The following is a 24,885-nucleotide window of genomic DNA, read 5'->3' as shown; positions in this document are numbered from 1 at the left end:
TGTCTGGTAGGCAGTTTGGCTGGTATGTCGTAGTTAGTGCTACAATATAGATCTGAGAAGCAAAACCAGGCAGACCAAAGCATTCCGTTCCATGCTGCCTAACATTTTATGTACGTATTTTGCTATTAGCAGCTGTTTACCCAAGAGGTATGTCATTCAATACATATTATTCCTGTTTAGATTGATTTAGGTGGTTTGTTAAGTGTTGTGTTGATCCCAAAGGAGTATTGTAGCGCTAAGAAACTAGCTCAGACCCTCGAAAGACATTACAACGAAGAAGCGATACAAGTACTGTTAGAAATGCCCACTAACCAACCATGTCTTCAGCTGCTTCCTATGTCTACAGAGGGCTGCAATCTACCTAAGATGTAAGGGCAAGAATTTCCAATCCTCAGCTGCAGTAACAGAAAAGGCCTGATCTCCAAAAGTTTAGTGGCAGACTTTAGGTACAGCGAGAAGACCTTTCTTGACCTTATGTTGACAAATCTTCTTCGCACCTTTGAAAGTTGGCTAACTCGCTGGTTTTGACAAGTGAAATATTTTTTTACTAGTGTTGCACTGTGGTGTAGTTGACCCTGTATATCTGGGTCTGGCACTAGCTATCATTTTACTTGGTGTAGTAGTTTATACCTAAATGAGTGTGCGTTAAGTAATCTACAAAGCAAGAGGAGTAATACTACCTGCCCTGGTTTAGTTGGCAGCTCCAACAATGGTCATAACTTTGCTGAATCACCAACCAGTGTGTGGTAAAGCATGCAACTGTTTCTTCTTCGGTGTGTTTTTTCTTTTTTGGTTTTTTAACTTTAACTTTATTTTGGTATAGTACAATGCTGTGATGTGTATGTATGTTGTTGTTGCATGGATTCTGCTCATGCACAGAACTATGCTCAGGAAAGCAGGACCTGTGGTGAATTGTGGTGTACCAAAAACTCACCTCAGAACCCCTTATCCGACCAGCATCAGTGTCCCATTCGTTATCCGATTTTTATCTCGGCGGTCCCAATGTATAGACAACCCAGAACAAGCGACTTAGTGTATTCTCAGGAATGGTGGGAATCAGAAATACCTGTTCGTTATTATTCTCATATCAGTCCACAACAACAGTAAACAGAGACACGGTAAAGTTTAAAGAGTTTATTTTATAAACCTCGTGTCCTAAGATTCAGTACTTTGGCTAACATAAGCAGACAAATGATTAAAATCAAAACCATCAGCATAGTTACAATACCATAGAAAATGAAAGGAGAAATCATAATAAAATGACAGTGGATTACAGCCACCTTCCTTTCGCTAGTAAACTAATATTATTATTATTTATTAGACTAATAGAGGGTCTCTAGGCTTGAATGGGGAACCCCACACCGTAAAGATCAGCTTAGTGGAATCACATCACAGGATCAGGTATACTCTGCTCCTGGGAAAGCTCTTCTTCCGAATGTGTGTAAAGCATGCAGCCTGCAATATTAAAAGCACTCGACTTTCAGGTATTTGCAGCTGCGTGCGTGTTATGGCTAAATAGTGGGCCGATCAACCTGAACCCAAAAACATGCACCGTCTAGCGACCCAGACTGTTTCTTTACACAATGTTCAGACCAAGGTCGCAGCTCACTGTTAGGGATGTGAACAACAGACAGTTCTCATGTGAAGCAAAGGCGAGCAAGCCTTTCTCAAATAATAACATGTAACTGCAGTGTCGTGTGCAAAAGCAGCAAAAGTGGCAAGATGGCTTTCTAACATCTAACACGGTTGTGCTAACTTAGCAATGTACGTATATAAATAGCAGTCCTCACTACATTGTGTTCATACTTCTTATTACTTACATAGTGCACAGCAACTTGAGGAATCCCGGTTCATGTTATACTCACTTGTGAGTTGCGTAACTGCTGTAGCACACATCAGGAAATTTAGTTTCAGTATGAAGTTGTGTTGAACAGATTGACATCATGTCTTCACTTAACACGTCTCGGGTTTGATTATATCTATAGTGTAATAGGTTCTGTCTGGAGTAGAATAATTACTTTAAATGTATCATAGACATTAGTACAAGAACGTAGAACACACCTAGATTGATGAAATCAAAAGCGATTGTATTTAACAACTTAATTAATTTTATATTTTACAATTTGCTCTGGTAGACATAGTCAGGCTGTCACTTCGCCGCCGGCCGGCCAGAGACCTCTGACTCACGCCGCAGTTGATGAGATTCATTACCCTCACTGCTTTCTGAATAGGACTTGTGTTTCCAACCCCTGGTGGCTCTACAGTGAGGCAATTCCTCATCTCTGGCAACAATCCAACCACTGGTGGATCAATCTATTGAAGCTTTTATCGGGGCCTTGGTTGCTAGCCCCACTGGCTGTCCCCCCTTGTCCTGAAGAACACCTGCTGTGACTCATCCTGAATCACGCACCACTTGGGTTGAAACATCGATGTGCAAATACAATCTATTCCATACTCTCTCCACCCGAAAAGCAGAACTGTGTATGAATTGGAGATTCAAGTGTATAGAGATTGATGTCTACTGAATGAACAGTTTTTAATACATCTTATACAGCGCTGTATACATCTTATTCACCTAAAGCACTTTGTCCCCACTAGATCACCTTATCACAGATTCGTCTGTGTTGCGTCGTTCCTTATTTAATCACTTCTTTCCTATCTGTGACAGCTTGACCAAATGCCGACCAGAGCAAATTGTAAAATATAAAATTAATTAAGTTGTTAATTACAATCTCTTTTGATTTCATCAATCTAGGTGTGCTACGTTCTTGTTCAAATGTCTATGATATATTTAAAGTAATTCTTCTACTCCCGACACAACCTATTGCACTATAGATTTACAATACCCAGGTTCTGAGGGTCAATGGGTAACCCCATAATACTTGATGTATATCGGGTTTGAGTATCACATAGCAGATATGTTGAGAAAGCTGTTTGCAGACATTCGTTCATTAATTTGTGTGCATGTTTTTTTTTGGTTGTTTTTCTCATTTCTGTACGTGTTCATCCCTGTTAGATCACAGTTAACGAGATTTCCTGCAGAATTACACCTATTTAGGCGCTGCTTTGTAAGCCATATGTCCGGTCTACTTGGGTGTATTTTTCAATCTCCTGTTAGTAAAATGAGCATCACTGCAGTCAGTGTGCAATATTACAGTATGGCGTGTTCTTGGCCAGCACGTAAGGCGAAAAAGATTTAATCTCTGCAGATCTTTCTTTTGAGAAAGTTTTCCTTTCTAAATAAAATGGATCACCCCATCAACTACACATCAACTACACGTAATTATCATTGCAAGTGACACCTTACTAGCTATTGAATAGCTTCATGCAGAAACCTATTTGAAACTTTTGCTTCACTTCACATTGTCTCAGTACTTTGATTTGGTCACAAGATTATCTACCTAAATCAACAAGAACAGAAGTATTTACAAACTTGTAGTCTTCTACTTAAGTGTTTCTTATCCTGGGGTCCGGGGACCCCTGGGGGTCCGCGACTCCTACCCGGGGAGTCCATCACTGCTTGGAAAATTGAATACCATTAACAGATTTATAGAGCTTATATAAATAAAGGAGCAAAATGTACAATTGGCAATTTTTAAACATTCTGTAAATGCGAAAGCTTTTAAAATTGGAGACAAAAAATTAACTTTGTATCCTTGGATTGATTTGTGGGAACAGTGCAAGCGCATCAAACAAAATATAGTAGGGACAATTGGTGGCCTCGATTGAATTTAGAAAAGCTCCAAACTTTTCATTTAAATTTTGATTTTTTGGGGGGTATTTGTTTATTAATTAAATTAAATATTACATCATTTGTGTATTTGTTTGATGATTGCATTTTTCTGTATTTCTTTGTATTGTTTTGCACTTAAAATATTCAAGATTGCTTAGGCCTAGGTCCCCGGATTCCAATAATGACTCAGTGGGGGTTCCCAAATTCCAATAATGACTGTGGGTGTCCTCTTGTTTCAATGATGGCTCACTAGAATGATAAAGTGGAGGTTCACAGAAGTCAAAAGGTTAAGAACCACTGTACTACATCATAATCACATATACAAAAGATTCAGTTTGTTCAGTATTAGTTATTTGACTGCATGCCTTTGTTGTAACCCATCTCTGACACTTGATTGCTTTTATGGCATGGCTACAACAATTGTAAGTAAGAAAAGCAATACAATTATTCTTTCTAACACTTACAGCTGGAGAATGGGGACTTTAACTCCTTTGGTGCATCAGCCCAGAGAGATCGGAGCAGCGAATCCTTAAGCACAATGCAGGGCTACAGAAACCGGGAGGGCTCCATAGATTCCCGCTACCAGCAGCAATTCGATGATTTCCGTGTCTCTCAGGAGCAGCTGGCGGACCACTTCGACAGCCAGGACAGAAGGTAAAGGTCGGTCTCTCCTAAATATGGGAAAGGGGTATTACACATAGTTGGCTGTAATAGACTTAGATGATAGTGGTTTTTATGGTGGAGTATCTTAGAAGTGACTTGGACATTACTGAGCTGCTCAGAACCTTGTCCGTTCCTGGAGTCTCTTCATATTGCATGAGTCACTTATCGAGTTGCGGTCCATGTGGGATAAACTAAACGAGTTGCTGTCTATGGAGTTATGAGAACAAACCAGAAAGAGGTAGGAAAAGCCCATGGTAATCCATTTCAGCTCACTACCACAGTGCATTCCATATTGAAATCCCTTTCATGCCTTTGCAGAGCTTTCAAAGGGAAGAGGAGGATTGAAAAGTCCCCTGGTCTTGAGAAAAGGGGACTACGTAGGGGTTTGTTTGGAAGAGAGAAATCCAGGATCAAAGAAAGATGAAGGGTGAAGTCACCCTAACAGGACACAGCTCATTAACAGTGAAAAACATATCAAGTAATGAACAAGTTACTTGATAAAGCAAGAAATCTAAAAAGAAGGAAGCTATTGATAGCACACATCTCACTGAGTTTCTATTTGCTGTGGAAACATAAGTGTGGCTAACCTGCCCGAGACAAAGGCCTTTCCACATATTGACAGTGCATGGACAGCACGGGCAACGTCCTTGTAGGGCACATCCACTCGGTCGCTGCCCATGTGATTAATCTGTGCTGTGATCTCTACAAATGTAAGGGGATATGATCTACAGTAAACATGCCAATTTTTGGCCTCTCAACTGAGACTTCCAAAATGGGTGATAGTTTATTCTGAATCATTTTACTGGCATAGGCACCAGACTAGTGAGATTGGATTTAAGCTGAGCACTACTTTCATATAGCACATTGAGCCACCATTAAATTACTTTTTTAATATCACTGACTTTTGACATTTGAAAAGACTATTGAAATCCTGCATAAGAATTAGTATTTATGAGGTCATACTCTTTCTAATCATATACCAAAAAGGTTGAGTTACCATCCCAGTATTTCTATTTGCTATTTATTGGGACTTAATGGTCAATACTGACAACTCATCCATGTTGTTCTCACATTCAAAGTTTTATCTTGTGCGGATGTGATTGGGCAGTCTTTTCAAATGAGGCCCTTTGTCCCCCGTAGTGTATTTTGATTTGTATGGAGTTGGATGACATGATGTATTCATTTTTTGCTACTGGTCTATTATTTTCCTGGTTTTTAAGTGACCCTTGCCTTTTTAGGTCTGGTGTTTGATTTTAATTCAATTATATGTATAAAATACTTAAATATAGGGGCTTTCAGTTCGCCTCTTTTTAGCCATTGGTCTGTTATTGTGTCACTCACGTTTTTCTTCCACACACTACAGCATCCAGCATGGAGCAATGGATCAGTCCTCTTCAGACATGGGCTAACTTCACTGTGAGTGACGGCATTCTGCACCTTTCACAAGGATCACATCCTTAAGGACTACCATAGCAATGTGTGCTTTTGAGACCAAAGATTTTATTGTAATTTTTTTGTTGCTTTGAGACAGTTTTTTTTAAAGATTGATGAGGACCTGGCAACTTCCCGTAAAATAACATTTTTGAAAAACACTGACAAAACAAATCCGGTATTAACAAAGCAAAAAGACTGGCAATCCAATGTCCGACCTACTGGCTTTGCCAATGCCCATATTTCTTGGGGCCATAGATTTTCTCTTTATTCTTCATTTCACACCCTGACCTGTCTCCTATTTATTCCAATCCCGTACTATCACCTCTGAAAAATCCAACCCTGATGGGCCACCCTTGTTTATTAAACCCTTATATTAATTGCTGTTTCTTTATTTTCTGCAACATATTCTAGCCAGGAAAATTTGATACTTTTTGACAGATGTTGAGCCTTTTATGCCATGTCCTTGATTGAAAGAGATTGCTGAGAAAATGCCAGCGATGCCATGACGGAAAACCTTCAAAAGTGATTGTTCTCCAAGAATCAGAGTCTGTTCAACGGGACTCAGAAGACAGGCAGGGACACTTTGGTCAAGATGATACTGAAGAATCGCAACTTATTTCTACAGTGAAGCTCAACATCCACAAAGGCAGCTTTATTGAGGGGCCTGAGCAGATACGATAGATACATACACTATGGCATGTGAAACAGACTTCAGGCTCAAAAGATGCAGGCACTCCACTGGAGTCCTGGCTCTTTGTTGAAAGCAGGCAGGCTTCCCAGGCTTTGAGGCATGACAGCTGCAGGATGAGGCGACTTTGGGGCAAATGCGACGAGAACAGCAGACATGCTGGCAGTCTTTGCTTTCACGGCTCTTCAGGGTCCTTCTTCTTCATAGGTCAGCAAAATCTGCTTTTCTGGTGCTAGGTGTTCCTCTAAATCTTGAATTTAGGGGTGTTAAGAGAGTGTAGGGTAGTAGCCAATGGACCACCTACCCCTGGGGTCACTACACCCCCAATATGACCACTTCCTGTGGGAAGTGGGCGTAACCCGTTCCCTGAGTTTCTATGTTTGCCATCAACATGATGGCCAACTTTGAAAAGGCGCCTCCACTTCAGGCAGCCATCCTTAGGCGTAGTACTAGCTTTAAGGGGGGGAGGGGGGCACGCCTATCTTACTAGCTAATTTTCCCGCCTGCTCAGGGGCCAAAGGGCTCTGGAAAAAAGGGGGTAGGCTTCCTCTCCTTTGAAGCTCCCCTGCCTTATAATGCAAATCGGCGGGTCATCCTGTGGGAGGGGGTGTAAACACCCACTACCAGGGCAGGCTTGGTTTCTGACCACCTGAGACCAAAGGCCCTCACCCTTGGGGGTCAGAAACTTGTCTCTGGTGGCAGGCTGGTGAAAACCAGTCAGTCAACACACTAGTAACTGGTAGGTTTTCAGGAGACACCTCTAAGATGCCCTCAGCGTACATGCATTAATAAATACAGCACTGCCATCAGTGTGGGCTTATTAATATGAGACTTTTGATACCAAATATCCGTATTTTCAGTGAAGCCATCATGGAGCTGGGGAAATAGTTTTCCCCAGTGTCCAGCACATGTACTTAAAATGGCTTCCCTGTTCACTTGTACTGGCAGCAATAGAGTTGACCAGCACAGGGGCATATCTGCAGATATGTTCCTACATTTAGTATAGTGCACCCTGCCTTATCGCTGTAAGGCCTACTCTAGGGGTGACTTACTGACACTACATGCCACACAGGCTGTGTAGTGGAATATATGATGGAACCATGTCTGGTTTCAACCCAGGTTGCACAGCCATGAAATGAGAACAACTCATGAGATACATGAAATTGGAGGTTAAACGACATTTGTGAAGGGGTGCACAAAGTAACAACAGCAAAGATGAGTTTGGGATGGGTATTGGTGATGTATATATTTTCTGTTTTTTCGCAGTTACCCCTGAGAAAGGTCAATTGTTGCCCAAAATGCACTGCCTTGTATTAGTCAACGTTGCACAATGAGGAATGCTGAATCCCATGTATTTTTAAAAAAAGCCTATATACTCATATGTTTACAGGGAGTACGAAAGGTATTGTCAATTGGAGAAACAATTGTGTAGTTTTATGAAAGAAATCTGGCACTGGAGACCTAGTTAGCAGGCATCCAGTGCACTACCAGACGATATCACATCAGATACCAGGCGGGGGATGACTATTCCCAAAGGGTGCACTTTCCTACCATGATAACTATATGGGGAGGGGATTGGAAGAATACAAACAAGCATTGGCATAGCCAATAGGTCTCGCATTTGGGACCTTATAAGTGTTTAGCCATGCAACAGTTGCATAACTAAATACTTATAAGGTCCCAAAAGCGAGACCTATTGGCTATGCAAAGCGGCCGTGCGGCAGCGAAAGTGAAAGTAATCGCGGTAAAACGCGGCGCCCGCGCACATGCACTGTAGCTCTAGGCTGGCCTGGTAGCACTTTTTGGGGCCCTCTCAATAAGTCTCGCCAGACCAGCGCATGCGCTGGGTCAGGCGAGACCTAAAAACTGAAGAACAAAATGATCACAAAGCTTCACAACCTGGTCACACTCTCAAAGATAAGACCCTTAGATTTAGGGTGCATTAGGATTTTTAGAGTTTAGTTTGAGCTCAAACATATAATATTTTAATGAATGTCTTTCTGTGAATTGTCTTCTTTAAAAAGAGATGACGGGAGAATACTGATCCATTCTGTACTAGATAAATTACTAACATTCAAAGCTAATATTATATCTAACTAGCTTCAAAGTGCATCTTTCAATTATATATGTGGGTAAAGGTCCCATGAATGAAAAAGATCTTTTTTCATCCAGCGATAAGTAGCAGTTAGATTTTATGATGCCTTTTAATAATCAGAAGTTAAGAGATTATGAAATCGCTGTCCTAGCCTCTGCATACGTGACCCAAAAACACATTGGCGGTCTTGTTCTTCTTTAGATACAAGGGGAGGCCACTGTATCTCCATTTCTTTGAGACTTTTGAAGATTTCATGAATTTTCTACAAATTTGATTTTTTGACCTGGACGTTTGAAAGCACACATCGCTTGAGCCATACTTAAAATAAAGCACGGTACGATTATATTGTCATGTCACATAGCCTTCAAAAGGGGCCAAGTTTTTAAGTCCCTGCCTACAAATAAGACTTAATTGATGACATTCCAAATTTTGTTATAGAGTAAGTTGTGCAGTTATTTGATATTTTATTCTTAATATAACATTTTGCTCAATTGAAATTAACCTTTTATCTCTTCTCTCTAGAGTACCACGAAAGACCAGGCCAAACGGCGACAATCGTCTCTAGAAAATCTTCACGGAGTGTCACGGATGTCACTGAACTGGTTTCTATGGAAACGTTATTGCTTTGGCCTACTTTCGGGCACCTTTTACGTTATTCTCGTTTAAAGTCTGCACTCAGAGTTGTCAACCCTGAAATGTATTAATGCGTAAAGTGAACCTGTCCACGTTGGATGCGAACTGGATCTTGAATGTCGACTGTTTCCAGCACAGTGAAAGATGCAACTCTTTTCAGAAGACAAGTAGTCGTCCGACCACTGTATAGTGATAGCAGTGTGAAGGGCCTCTGAGTACAGTGTTACCGAGTGTAAAGCGTAAGGCTTTGACATTGTCCTCTGCAGCCTGTGGTTGTTTGCCTTAAGGGGCCTTCAGGCATCCTGTTTATTTCCGCCATCTCCCTTTTGGACATATAGAGTATTGTGCCATTGCAGCTGGCACTAATTTCACTCCGTATCAACGCTGGATGGGCATCTCTTACAAAGGCAGTGTTCAATTACCAGAAGGCTCTCCCTGAAATCAATCACCCAAGTGGTCCGCTTGCTGCCTGCAGACAACGGCTCCCACCTCATGCCCACTTGGATGCACCCAGCCGAACAACACATCTATTTCAGTAGGTTTTAAATAGGACACCAGCGGGTGTTTTTTATGTGCTGCCTGGAAATACAATGCTTTTATGACGCCAAAAAACATATTCTAGCGTAGGTATTATAATCAAAAGGGACCAAGTGTCTACATTAACATAAGGTCATTTAATGGGCAGCTTTTATCAGATTAGAGCAAGGATGCTCGTTCGCAAACATGCTCCTGCTATACAGCTCCCTTATGCGAAATATGTGTATAATATTTTACCTTTCACAGGGGAAGCTGAATGATTCCGACAAACTTCCTATGAATGTGAACTTTCACCTTTTTAGGCTCTGCGGTTATATTTAAACATCAGTGTTTGTTTTCAGAAAACAAGATGATGCGTTATTTTGTCCCTCACCCTTTTAGCATTGGCCCCCATTCTCCTTTGTAAGTTTGTAGAAAATGTTTTTTCCCCCTTCTTTTTTCCTTTCCTTTTGCGGGTTTGTCACAAGACAAACTATTTAATACGGTAAGACCGTTCTACCCATGGCATATATCTGCACAGCCACAACAGTTATTTACTAGCAATGTATGAAATGTGTTGGCGGCGCAGGACAAGTCGTTCAGAATTAGTTAGTCAACTGGAATTGGCTGCTTCTTTGAGACTCTGTGATGTCCATTACAACGCCACAGCCTTGCATATTTTATAACCAGAAGAGCTCAACTGCAATATCCCCTTGCCTATTGGTGGACATTTTACTGAGTGTGCAATGCATTCTGGGATGTTTTGACCTTAGCCTCTGAAAAAGAGCCACTGGTCAAAAAGCCAGCCACATTTCATTGCCCGATTAACTGCTGTGGCTAGAGGAGGATCTCTGTGATGGAGAGTAGCGACCATCTTAATTTAAAGCATATCGCACATCTTTAATGGAAGAATGCTTCTTTTGTACTATAACTACCGAAAGTGTGTTTTTAATGTTTTAATTCTTTATTATAAGATGTTTTTCATGAGGTGCTTTTTTGATTACTTTATGGTATAAGAAGGACGTCAATGAAAAAAAACATGAATGTTTCTTTACCTTTTTATTTGAATCCAAATATTTCAACGGCACTGAGGGTCGCTGCTTCTCCAGTGCCTTCGGAAGTGAAAGAATTGATGTTTTAATGACTCTGAAAACGGGAATTCTTGCCAAAAAAGGTTGACAACATCCCCAAGGATTACAAAGTGTGTGTGTCCCTTCCAAGGACAGGCCTACGTTGCTGTGTTTTCCCGTAGCATCCGGCAAGACTAGCGTTGTTTTATAAACTGTTCTTATTGTAAAGTCAATATTTGTTATGGTACCTTCAAGTTTTATCTCTATTGTTTGGCATTTCACGAGCCATTTAAGAAGCAGCACTTCTCACAACATTGGGCCTTTCATTTCGCCGTGGGGTGGACGAGAAATATTGTTACAACATTTCTTTCCCATTTACCAAAAAAACTGTCTATTAGTATTTTTTGTGTGAACTATTCCAGAATGCTGTATACACAAAATAACTTGGTCTGAAAAATGTTTTTGTAGAAATTGGTCCTGTGTTGTCAGATATTTCCGTTTGCCAGTGAATGTTTCTACCATTGTGCCGTTAAGATGCATTAAATATTCATATAGTTAATAAGAGCCATCTCTCTCGTATCAGACTCTGAGGCGGACTGCTCTATCTGATAACTGGAAGCTACCTGACAGACCGCTGCCACTTAAACACGGTTAGGGCTGGGTCAAAATAAATAATGTCAGGTTGTAACTTGTTGTTCCAGTTATGTCAGTGTTTGAGAGGAAGTGACCTGTTAAATCTGCTTAAATCTTCATTGGCAAATTCAATTAAATTTTGCAGGCCACCTGCTCTTAAGATAGTTTGAGGGTAGCAATTGAGTATAATATGCTTGGATGAGTTTAAAAAAAACCTCAGGCTGGCTGTGGGTTTATTTTACTATGGACAGTACTGTACAAACCAGTTGCAATTTCACAGTTTACTTGCCAATGCTCCTGGTAATTTGCGTTGCCCAGTGAATCCAGTCTAAATAAAATGGCATATTTGGAAGGTGTTGTATGAAGGTGCCAAATTCTCTTGTGATGCATTCAAGATTAAATAATCTGGTTTGTTTTTAAAGGAGCAGTTAAGCCCACTAAAGAGTTTGCTGCTGACAGCATTAAAGTTACACCTCGAAGTTTGCAGTCTCTGGATTTGTTTGGCCTCATTATGCACCATGTACATGAATCCGTAGACGCCATGCATGCGGTAACTGGCAGACACAAAGCAGGTGCCTCTCAACAGGCTGGTTGGTTCTTGATGTGCTCCAGTGTAACAAAATGCGTATTTGTCGCACATACAAGGTCTTAGTCTCAGGCCTTGGATTGGCTAATGGACACCAGTTATGTGTAAAGTTAAGTTCTTAAATAAAGCCCTCTCCAAAGAGTATGTCTGATGTTCCGATTTTTTAAATGCATCTTATGTTAATGTGAGGGAGACAAAAAAAGGATATGGTTTAATAATTTGAATAGAAGATGGAAGATTATTTTGGTAGGGCCACTAATCTGCTGCATGAAAAGACAAAGGGATCGCTTCATAGAGATCAGCAATAAATAGCAAGGCAAATGCCTAAATCTGTGATCATATTGAGAAGTGGGATTTCAACATAGTTGGAGTTTGCACAATAATGGACCGCTCTGTTTGAAATAACACATCACAATTAAATGCACTCATAGATTTACACGGTTTACATTCTAGACCTTATAAAAGTTTAATTTAGATTTCATGAACATGGATATCTGAAACAATACAATCAAGACCATAGCTGGATATAGTGTTGCTGAAGTATTCAAGCTTTATGAGAAGTTCTAACATTTGGTTGTTCCATGTATGTTTTGCTGTGCTTTGCAGTCTGCAAGCCACAACAGGCAATTAACCCTTCACCTGTTTCTCCTCCTGTTTATTCTCGAAGTGTGCAGATATAATTTTGAATGCAGATTGTCAAAATATTAATTCTTTTCTTTTATACAGTAACATAGTTTTCTCTTTCTGCATACTGTAGTGGATATCTTTATCTTGAATCAATACTAACACACATCTGTTGACCACCACTTGGTGGAAAATTCGGAGGTATTAATACCCCCTTACCCTTCCATACCTAAGGTTTATCATCTGCCTGACGTGTGGTCACCTGGTTGGTTGGTTTATGGTCTAAAATCCTGTCTAAACAACGTCCAGCCATCAATGATCAAGGAGAAATTTGCTACAGGAAAGCTGGTGCTTTGCTTCTCAATTCATTGAGTGTTGTCTGACCACCTAAGGGACCCTTAACGTCTATAAACTAAATGTTAATGACAAGATCTTCAGATAGTCATATGTTATGTAATTGCTAAATATTGCTCTTACAAAACCATCTAACTGCCCTAGCCCTCCCCTTCTAAATTGTCTATTCATTTACTCCATTTCTCCTGCCACTGCCCTCTTGCACCCAACTGCTTTGTTTTATCTTATTCTCTGCACCTCTTCTACTTTGCATAACACTCCAACTCTTTCACCTCAGTCTCCTGTGAACCCCCAGCACCATGCACATTGCATTTCTTGCCTCCCTTTAGGTACGCCAGACTATCAACACCTTAATCCCACTCTTAATTTACAAATCCTCCACTCCTTACAAACAAAGGCTACAGCCTTAATCTACCTTGCCCTCTCCTCTTCCTCTGATAATCCATTCCTCCCTATCTTGTATTCCTCCCCTCTCTTTTTACAATGGATAACTGATTTATTTTACACTTTCTAAAACCTCTCATGCTTTCTCTTAATAACAAACCTCTACTGCTCTGACCTAACCCTTTCAAGATGCATCTTGGAACCTGAAGATGAGTCTTCCACCATTACCTTGTTTAGTGTCATATGAGTATGACGGTACCCTTTTGGGTTCGGATGGACTCTGTAGAACTGTGACGTAAGTGTTAGAGTCTAGTGAAGTAAAGGCAAGTTTAGAATGTTGCGTTCACAGTTACATGCAGACGAATAAAGACGTGTGATATCAAGCACCGTGTGTGGTGTAGTCATTGTCGGTACTCGGGCTGTGAAGGACGCCACAACTGGTGACAAGATGTGGGATGTGGGATAAGTATCCCGAAGATCGACAGTGCTCTCCCATTGAGTTTACCATTGTCTAGCAAACTGCTAGTGTGTGGGAAATGTGCCTGTTGAAGTGCAGAATCAACATTTGGCATATGTGGAGTCACAGCGCAGCTCCAGCCAGTGTGAAGTAGTTGAAGATAACTAAAGCTTCATTGAGAAGTCTACACATCGTTAGCCAGAATCCTGCTGGTAAGACCGCAACGAGAGGTACAGCACTAATACGCAACCTCAAGGCATGCACCCTACTGAGTGATAACAAAGGCGGATACAACCAGGTTTTGAAAGAGCAGTAAATTGTGAGATAGCGCTATGATCAGAAGCTCTGCAAGACAGAGATCAACCAGGTGTCAGACGGTGCAAAGCGACTTCTAAAAGCAAATCAGTTTAGATACAAGAAATGATCATCTGCTTACCAAACCGATTAAAGAGTCGTCATACCACAGCTTTAGTTGGGTTGAAGTGACCCAGAATTAGAGCACGGGTTGTGCTAACGGAACCGTCCATAACCGAAACGGCATGCCACCAAAGCTGCTGGGTGGCAGCTCAGAACAACTTCAAAGATCTCCAGAAAAGTGTTGGGCTCCAATGGAGACCAAGAGGAAGGTCACGGTTCCACAGACTCTCCAAGATGACAAAAAGGCCAGCTCAGCACAAAGTCTTAGAAATGGCATAGATGAAGCAGGTGCTAGCAGACAGTATCAGTGAGAACTGGATGCAAGAGGGGTGCAGAAAGAGGCAAGAGGGGCGCAGAAAGAGGCAAGGGGGTGCAGAAAGAGGCAAGAGGGGTGCATAAAGAGACAAGAGGGCCCAGAAAGAGGCGAGAGGGGTGCAGAACGGGGCAAAAGGGTATAAAAGAAGCAAGAGAAGAGCAGAAAGAAGCAAGAGGGGCACAGATAGAGGCAAGAGGTGCAGCAAGATGCAAGAGGTGCAGAAAGAGGCAAGAGAGGTGCAGAGACAGGCAAGTGAGGTGCACACAGGCAAGTGTGGTGCAGAGGCAGGCAAGAGAGGCGCAGAGGCAGGCAAGAGAGGCGCAGAGGCAGGCAAGAGAGGCGCACAGACAGGCAACAGGGGTGCAGAAAGAGGCAACAGGGGTGAAGAAAGAAGCAACGGGTGCAGAAAGAAGCACAGGGGTGCAGAAAGCACCAACAGAGGTGCAAAAAGAGGCAAGAGTGCAGAAAGTGGCAAGGGGAGTGCAGAAAGAAGCAATAGAGGTGCATAAATAGGCAAGAGAACTGCAGAAAGAAGTAAGAAAGGTGCAGAAAGAGGCAAGAGGATTGCAGAAAGAGGCAAAAGTGGTGCAGAAACCGGCAAAAGAGGTGCAGAAAGAATGAACACATCTGCAGAAAGAGGCAAGAGAAGTGCAGGTAGACGCAACAAAGGTGCAGAAAGAGGCAACAGAAGTGTAGAAAGACAGGTGCAGAAAGAGGCAACGGGTGTAGGAAGAGGAAAGAAGTACAGAAAGAGGCAAGAGAAGTACAGAAAGAAGCAAATGAGGTGTAGAAACAGGCAGAAGAGGGTTGCAGGAAGAAGCAACTGAAGTGCTGAAAGAAGCAACAGATGCAGAAAGAGGCGAAAAGTGCAGATAAAAGCAACAGATGTGCAGAAATAGACAACAGAAGTGCAGGAAGAGGAAAGAGGTGCAAAAAGAGACGAGAGGTGCACAAAAAGACAAGAGGTACCAAAAACGTCAAGAGGTGCACAAAGAGACCAGAGGGGGGCAGAAAGAGGCAAGAGGGGTATAGAAAGAGGCAAGAGGGGTACAGAAAGAAGCACAGGGGGTGCAGAAGGCACCAACAGAGGTGCAAAAAGTGGCAAGAGAAGTGCAGAAAGAAGCAATAGAGGTGCAGAAAGAGGCAAGAGAAGTGCAGAAAGAGGCAAAAGGTGCAGAAACAGACAAAAGAGGCGCAGAAAGAATGAACACATCTGCAGAAAGAGGCAAGAGAAGTGCAGGAAGACGCAACAGAGGTGCAGAAAGAGGCAATAGAAGGGTATAAAGACAAGAGAGGTGCAGAAAGAGGGAAAACAAGTGCAGAAAGAGGCAACGGGTATAGGAAGAGGAAAGTAGTACAGAAAGAGGCAAGAGAAGTGCATAAAGAAGCAACAGAGGTTCAGAAACAGGCAAGAGAGGTGCAAGAAGAGGGTTGCAGAAAGAAGCAACTGAAATGTAGAGAGGCAAGAGAAGTGCTGAAAGAAGCAACAGAGATGCAGAAAGAGGTGAGAAGTGCAGACGGAAGCAACAGATGTGCAGAAATAGACAACAGAAGTGCAGGAAGAGGAAAGAGAGGTGGACAAAGAGACAAGAGGTGCACAAAGAGATGAGAGGTGCACAAAGAGACAAGAAAGGTGCACAAAGAGACAAGAGGGGTGCAAAAAGAGGCAAGAGGGGTGCAGAAAGATGCAAGAGGGTGCAGAAAGAGGGAAGAGTGCAGAAAGAGGGAAGAGGGGTGCAGAAAGAGGCAAGAGGGGGGTGCAAAAAGAAGCAAGAAAGGTGCAGAAAGAAGGAACAGAGGTGCAGAAAGAGGCAAGAGGGGTGCAGAAAGAAAAGAAGCAACAGGTGCAGAATGAGGCAAGAGAAGTGCAGAAAAAGGAAAGTGAGGTGTAGAAAGAAGCAAGAACTGCAGAAAGAGAAAAAGTGCAGAAAAAGGGAGAGGCGCAGAAAGGCGAGAGATGCAGAAAGAAGCAAGAGAGGTACAGAAAGAAGCAGGAGAGGTGCAGAAACAAGCAAGAGAAGTTCAGAAAGAGGAATAAAGGTACAGAAAGAAGCAGGAGAGGTGCAGAAACAAGCAAGAGAAGTTCAGAAAGAGGAATAAAGGTGCAGAAAGAAGCAAGAGAAGTACAGAAAGAGGCAAGTGAGGACAGAAAGAAGCAAGTGAGGTGCAGAGAGAAGCAAGTGAGGTGCAGAAAGAAGGAAGAGAGGTGCAGAAACAAGCAAGAGAAGTTCAGAAAGAGGAATAAAGGTACAGAAAGAAGCAGGAGAGGTGCAGAAACAAGCAAGAGAAGTTCAGAAAGAGGAATAAAGGTGCAGAAAGAAGCAAGAGAAGTACAGAAAGAGGCAAGTGAGGACAGAAAGAAGCAAGTGAGGTGCAGAGAGAAGCAAGTGAGGTGCAGAAAGAAGGAAGAGATGTACAGAAAGAAGCGAGAGGTATAGAACGAAGCAAGAGAGGTGAACAAGTTTCACATTTGTCAAAGAGTGGTCTAACATTATGTTTTTATTTCTTGCCCTCAATGATGACTTATCGCTATCAGGGTGGTCTCTCTTCCTGCGGCCTTCTTAGAGGAGGTACAATTTCTGTGATAGTGATAAACGTTTCCCAGGTAAATGAAACATAAGGCCTGAGCTTCCTCAGCCCGCAGCCTTGCTCCTTGAAGCTTTGCGCCTGCTACGGAAAGGAAGAGCATGCCAGGGACAATAGCCAGCATTGATTAATCTGGACTTTGTGAATGGCTCTTCTTCTGCGCACACACAAAGCGGCGATGGGCTCTCCGAGCACTCTGGTTCTTGCAGTCACCACCACCTCCCTCGCAGACTAAGCCAACATTTATTGCGACATAGTCCCCCTTCAAGGTCACTTTACAACTAGGCCTGTTAAGACTTCTATTTACCATACTGAAAAACACGAGTGATTCCATGAATAAAGAGCCTCAGTGTCTCAACAGGGGTACTAAGCGCTATGTAATTGTCGATATCATTACAATCCATGCATGTCAAAATATATCCACTGGCACTGACCATGAGTTGGTGTGTTTCAAGGTGGGATAACTGTCTCCCAATTGGTGTGACATTATCTGGAAGTACTGATGTCCCTAGCTAGCTCCGTCCTCTGCAGACACGTCCAAGTCAATATTCTTTTTTTGGAAAAAGAAGCCTAAACTAAGGTTGGTAATGACATAATGTTCCAATTTTTATCATTCTTTTACAAATCACTCCATGCAGTTTTTTCCTCATCAGTTGGACAGATCATCTTAACTGAATCAGAAATACAAATCGCACAATGCTGTTGGTTAATAAACTGCACCATTATTGACTGAGACATCTTTAAACCATGGCTTTAACTTGGATTGTTTCTATTTTACTCATCTTTGTCTCGACATGCCAAACCGGCCACCCCGCTGTGCAGGTACAACTCCGTGTATCCCAATTAAGCGGATATGATTCATAATATTATACCAATTCCCATATTCCACTAGCCCTAAAACTTCAGTAGACAAGTAAGGCGGGGCCAGCCTTGTACCAGGACACTGGTACCAAGACCTACCTTTTTGCCAAATTTGGTGTAATTCCGTTCAGCGGTTCGGGTTGTAACCTGTTTCAAAATTCTTATGGTAATTAACATGGGGAAAACGTGTTTTGGGAACCCCCTTTTTTCTCGGCCCCTGCTTAACAAATCACCCAAAACCTTCAAGACAGGAGCTGACCGGTCTGCCCCATTTGTTTTGAAAATTTCGCGAAGATTCATCAATCAACACCAAAGATATCGTCAAACGAAAAAATGCTTTTTGAATAGAAACGAGGTTCTAACTATAACTACCTACTGGCGACCACCAGTAGGATGTGTGTGTATGTATATATGTATGTATGTATATGTGTATATATATATATATATATATATATATATATATATATTCACTGAAAAAACCATAGGTTTCAGGGGCGTTCTAGTTAGCTGGACATTTCACTCGTACAAAACCATTGAAATTCCCCCGTTATAGTTAGTTCAGCTAACTATAACTCGCGCGCCCGCAATGCACTGCTGATGACGTCACATATTAAATCACTCATGACATGGTCAGTGACATCACTGATGACATCTCAAATGACATCACTGATGACATCATCCACTGAATGTGTGTTTTTCTGGAAATTAAATATGTTTTAATATGTATATCTCAAGGTCAGTGGAAGAATAAATGGGTATATAAGTGTCTAAATGGATGATTTTTTTTAATGAAAAATTGATTGCATGACTGATTAAGTTTATCGTACTGAATACATGTGTTCGTGAGTAATGTTTAAATATGTAAATATCTGTATCAGTCTCACTTTGTGTATAAGTGACTGCATGGGTTGGTGAGTAGCTACATGAGTGTCTATATGGGTTATTACTTTGTTTTTCGAGTAGCGGTATGAGTGTCTGTATGGTTCGGTGGGGGGTATTACATAGTGCATAGATGCATGAATGAGTGATTCACTGTTTGTATGTGTTGAAGACAGCATGTGTGCAGGACTGTATGGGTGGATGAGTGTGTGTATGGATGTGTTAGTGAGTGAATGACTGTCTCAATAGTGTCTTTGAGTAACTACATATGTTTTAAACTAGTATATGTGAGTATTGGTGTATATAAGTGAGTATATGTGAGAGAGAGAGAGATTGGAAGAGTTCCTGTATAAATTAGTATGTGTTTCTATACGTGATTGCTTAAGAGAGTAAGTATGTGTACATTTCTGTAGAAGTAAGTGTGGTGGTGTGTGTATAACTGTATATGCAAGTAAATGGATGTTTGATTCTTTTTTAGCATGAGTGACTATGTGTGTGAGTAACTCTATGAATGAGTGGCGGTGTGTAACAGGATGTATAGGCGTATGAGTACATATGATGAGTGAGTACATGTATGAGTGACTATATAGGACTGTTGGTGACTGAGTGGATGTGTATGTAGATCTTGGAATTACTGAATATGTTGTTGTAACTGGTATTGGTATGTCCATTTTTTTGAAAATGTTAGTTTCTATTTTTGAATGTGTGTATCAAAGGTTATATTAGGGTGAGAGGAGGTCTGCCACTCTATCACAAGGATGATGTCATCAGTGATGTCATTTGAGATGTCATCAGTGATGTCACAAGTGATGTCACTGACCATGTCATGAGTGATGTAATATGTGACGTCATCAGCAGTGCATTGCGGGCGTGCGAGTTATAGTTAGCTGAACTAACTAGATCAGGGGAATTTCAATGGTTTTGTACGAGTAAAATGTCCAGCTAACTATAACACCCCTGAAACCTATGGTTTTTTCAGTGAATTTCAAAGGTTTTTTAAATGCTAGTTTCTACCTATACCTACAGAGGTAGGACATGTGAAGAAAGAACAAAAAACGCACAGAAAGAAGCAAAAGAAATGCAGAAAGAAGCAACAGAAGTCCTCAAAGACGAAGAAAAGTGCAGGAAGTAGCAAGACGTGCAGAAAGAACAAACGGGGGAGCAGAAAGAAGCCTGTACCCTCAACTTTTTCAGATGGGTACTGGTGGTAACTGTGTCTGACTAACCAGTCCTAGAGCCAGTGCTATGTTAAAAGACACTCAATACAGTGAAAACACCTACATACACTAGGGAACACTATGCGTTGGGGTCCCCCTGTGATTAGCATGACCTCCTCTGTAAGGCCCTAGTAAATAATAGGGCAGGGGGATTAAAACTACCTCTTAAAACGCACCACAGGGTGTGTTTGCACACTGGTGAAGGGAGGGGGGGGCCTGAGATGACCTGTGTGCAAACATGACCTGTGGGCGTTTTAAGTTGGGGGATAAAGTCCCCTTGAATCCCGAGGGTCCCTGGGGGCCAACTAACCCACCAGGTATGTCCAGTAAGTGCCACAGATTTGCATTGCAGAGAGGTGTAAAATGGGTTATGGCCTCAGACCACCTCTGTGCAACGCAGCTCTGTGGTGCTTACTGGAGGTACATGGTGGACTAGTTGGACCCAGGGACTCTCAGGATTAAACAGGACTTAATTCCCCACCTTAAAATGCGCCACAGGGCGTGTTTACACATGTCACCTCAGGCCCCGTCACCACTGTGTAAACCCGCCCTGTGGCCGTTTTAATTTGGGGGATTAAGTCCCCTTGAATCCTGAGGGTCCCTCTAGCCCACTAGGTACCTCCAGTAAGCACCACAGAGCTGCGTTGCAGAGAGGTGTAAAAAGGTGCACGGCCTAGACCACTTCTCTGCAGCGCAGTGGTGCTTACTAGAAGCACCTGGTGGGCTAGTTGGTCTTCAGGATTGAAGGAGAATTATTTCCCCAACTTAAAATGCGCCACCGGGCGTGTTTGCACACATCACCTCAGGCCCCGTCACCTCCCTTCACCTCTGTGTAAACACGCTCTGTGGCCGTTTTAATTAGGGAAATTAAGTCCCCTTGAATCCTGAGGGTCCCTAGGGTCCAACTAGCCCACTAGGTACCTCTAGTAAGCGCCAAAGAGCTGTGTTGCAGAGAGATGTAAAAAGGGGCACGGCCTAGACCACCTTTCTGCAACGCAGCGCAGTGGCGCTTACTGGAAGCACCTGGTGGGCTAGTTGGCCCTCAGGATTGAAGGGGAATTATTTCCCCAACTTAAAATGCACCACAGGGCGTGTTTGCACACGTCTCCTCAGGCCTCGTCCCCTCCATTCACCACTGTGTAAACACGCCCTGTGGCTGATTTAAGTTGGGAGAATAAGTCCCCTTGAATCCTGAGAGTCCCTAGGGTCAAACTAGCGCACTAGGTAACTCCAGTAAGCACCACAGAGCTGCGTTACAGAGAGGTGTAAAAAGGGGTGTGGCCTCTGAACTCCTCTTTGCAACGCAGCTCCCTGGTGCAAACTGGAGGTACCTGGAGGACTATTTGGCCCTCAGGGACCCTCACTATTGAAGGGGAATTAATTCTCCAACTTACAACTCGCCAGGGGACGCGTTTGCACAATGGTGAAGGAAGGGGGCGGGGCCTGAGGTGACATGTCTGCAAACACGCCTTGTGGCGCGTTTTAAGTTGGGGAATTCCTCTTCAATCCTGAGGGTCCCTGGGGGCCAACTAGCCCACCATGTACCTCCAGTATGCGCCAGAGAGCTGCGTTGCAGAGGTGTTCAGAGGCCACGCCCCTTTTTGCAACACTCTGCAAAGAAGCTCCGTGACGCTTACTGGAGGTACCTGGTGGGCTAGTTGAACCCAGGGACCCTCAGGATTGAAGATTAAGTAATTCCCCCAACTTAATGTCGGCCAAAATTTGCGCTGGGTGCGCGAATCTCGGCGATTTCTTTTTTTTAAATTAAAATGCATTTTTGGGCCCTGGGGGTCCTTGCGGGACCCCCTGAGCAGGCTTAGGGGGTCAGGGTGTTTCTACCCTGCCCCCTTTTCTCGTTTTTCACGTTTATTTTCCCTTTTCTTGTACCTCGGTTCTACCGAGGCACAAGATGGCTGCTAACACTTCCTGCTTTGGAGTGTTGACAGCCAATTAGCATTCAGCTCGTGATCGGGAGGGTGTGCGGATCCTGCGCGGCCATAGATATCGAAACGTATTTAATTTTCATTTACTCAGCAACTACTGAACGGATTCACACCATTTAACAAAAAGGGTTCTTTTGGTACCAAGAACTACCTCTTTGCCAAATTTGGTGTAATTCCGTTCAGCAATTCGGGCTGTAGCCGTGCCTAAAGTTTCCTATGGGAAATTGCATGGGAAAAACACGTTTTGGGACCCCCTTTTTTCTCTGCCCTCGCTTGCCAAATCTCCCCGAAACTTTCAAGATAGGAGCGGACCGGAGTGCGACATAAGTTTTGAAAGTTTTGCGAAGATTCGACATACGGCGCCAAAGTTATTGGGAATAGAATGTTGCGATTTTCCTATGGAAAATAGGTCCTAACTATAACTATCTACTGGCGACTGCCAGTAGATGATATATATTCATATATATATATATATATATATATATATATATATTCACTGACAAAAACATAGGTTTCAGGCACGTTATAGTACGAAATTAGCATTTAAAAAACCTTAGAAATTCACTGAAAAAACCCCTAGGTTTCAGGGACGTTATAGTTAGTTGGACATTTCACTCGTACAAAACCATAGAAATTCCCCCATTATAGTTAGTTCAGCTAACTATAACTCTTGCCCCTGCAATGCACTGCTGATGACGTCACATATTACATCATTTATGACATGGTCAGTGACATCACTAATGACCTCATCCAGTGACTGTGTGTTTCTGTAAAGTTTAAATATGTGTTCTTGGCATATGAGCTGCAGATTACACACTTTTGCATAGATCGCCATCTGGTGTTGGGCCCGGATGTTTGCAGTTTGTTTTTCCTCTTGGAAAGTCTTTGGAAGTCACAAGGTCGGTGACTCCTCCTTTGGATCGTATTGCGCATGGGCTTCGGCTCCATCCTCAGATTGTTTTTTTCCACCATCGGGCTCGGATGTTATCTTTGTGATCCGGTTCCGAACAGCTTCCAGTTCGACGATCGACGCGCAATCCTCACCCCAATCGCTTTATTGTTTCGATCACGATCTCTTCAACCAACGCACCTTCTCATCGACACAAACCTTCGGTTCCAGTTGTCGACGGCGGCCTTCGGGCCTACCCAGGCTCCGGTCCCGGCTCATGGAAAGAACTCCATTTAAAAAGTGCCCTCAATGTGGGTCCAAATTTCCACACACCGATCTTCATGAGGTATGCAACCTTTGCCTCTCCCCGGAACACGAGGCTCGAGACTGTCCGGCCTGTAAGTCTTTCCGATCCAAAAAGACTATTCAGGACCGAAGAGCCAGAAGGAACATGGCACACTCCTAGACGTCCATTCCAGTCTACATCTTCGGAGACGACATCGACGATCCGGAACATCATCGTACCGAAGAGGACCTCGTCAGCGCTTCCGAGGCCGACAAGTCAGATGTGGAGGACATCCCCCCCGGCGCAGAGGGTCGTGAGTACCAATCTACCCCCTCCCACACCCGCGCTGACACCCAAAAAGGCTTCGGTCACGCCTTCGCCTCCGGGCCTAGGCAAGACCAGAGACACTGCTTCACACACCCCACCTTCGGGCCCGGTGAAGAAGCCAAGTAAGCCTTCCGGCAGCTCGGGCTCGAGCCAGCCTGCCAGCGGTGCAGAGAAACACACTTCGGCACCGAAAAAGAAGACGGCCTCCACCTTGACACCGAGCTCCGCACCGAAACCCTCGGGGTCGAAACTCAGCCCTTCGGCACCGACGCCATCTTCGGTGCCGACCAAACCACACAAGGCCACCAACACTTCCAAGCCGAAGCACATCTCGGCGCCGACCAAGAGACCGGAGGGTCCCAAGCCGGGTTCTAAACATCAAACCGGCACGGAAAAACCTAAAAAATCATCGCCCCGACGCCTTCGGCGCCGACGGACCAATTTACCTCACCAGAGTTATTCACACCGGATCCCTTGCAACAAAACTCTTACCAAGGATCCAAAAACTGGACATTTAACTCTCTCTACTAAGAAGAGACATTTGGAGAAGCCTGCTCCGCCTCCACCTCCAAAGAGGAAGGACTCTGCTACCTCTCCATTCAGAATACCTTCCCCTCCTCCGCCACCTCCTCCTCCTCCTCCTCCTCCTTCCCCACATCCACCCCCTCCACCTTCTCCACCCCCACCTCATCGTTCTCCTACTTCGTCTTCAGACGATGATGATCATGGGGACCCATATTATGATACAGGGGATGTGCCACAAGACCCCACCCCTACAGGATCTCCAGATCCATGGGACGATTACCATATCCCAGATATCCCCAACGTCCCACAAGACGATATTTACCCTTCTAGACCATCTCCACCTGAAGATTCACTAGGGTTTAACCATCTTCTCCAAAGAGCAGCACATTATCATGGGGTGGACATGCATAATGACCCTGTGGAGGAAGATTTCCTCCTAGACACATTCGATACTACACAGAGGTCCACCTCCATACTGCCCATGCTCAAAGGGGTGGTAAAGCATGCGGCAGAAGTTTTTAAAGACCCAGTTAGAGCCAGGGTCCTTAACCCACGTATCGAAAAGAAGTACAAATCTGCTCCCTTAGATCCATCTTACATTAGAGGACCAGCGCCACTAGATTCCTTAATGGTCTCTACGGCACGTAAAAGGGCAAACTCACAAGCGTCAGGCGATGCAGCACCACCTGACAAGGAATCAAAACTGCTAGATGCTTCAGGCAAACGCACAGCATCCCAGGCCGCCAACATATGGCGTATAGCAAACACT

General features: G+C 43.3%; 1 protein-coding gene across 4 annotated transcripts in view; it reads left to right on the top strand.

Moving 5' to 3' along the window:
- Positions 1 to 12,192, top strand: part of PLCG1 (phospholipase C gamma 1) — a 398,460-nt gene extending 386,268 nt beyond the window's left edge. Inside the window, exons 31-33 of one of the 4 annotated variants that reach the window (XM_085619109.1) lie at positions 4,200 to 4,387; positions 5,760 to 5,812; positions 9,136 to 9,273. In XM_085619109.1, the coding sequence (XP_085475235.1) occupies positions 4,200 to 4,387; positions 5,760 to 5,805 (234 nt within the window). In that variant the 3' untranslated portion in view covers positions 5,806 to 5,812; positions 9,136 to 9,273. Of the gene's footprint in view, positions 1 to 4,199; positions 4,394 to 5,759; positions 5,813 to 9,135 lie in introns of those variants that run through there. The other 3 variants (XM_085619110.1, XM_085619111.1, XM_085619112.1) reach the window with 3 other exon arrangements.
- The last annotated feature ends 12,693 nt before the right edge of the window (positions 12,193 to 24,885 follow it).

The sequence above is a fragment of the Triturus cristatus genome, chromosome 7 (assembly GCF_964204655.1).
Source record: "Triturus cristatus chromosome 7, aTriCri1.1, whole genome shotgun sequence".
NCBI lineage: Eukaryota > Metazoa > Chordata > Amphibia > Caudata > Salamandridae > Triturus > Triturus cristatus.
Note: the sequence above shows the minus strand (reverse complement) of the source record. Positions and strands in the feature narration are given on the sequence as shown.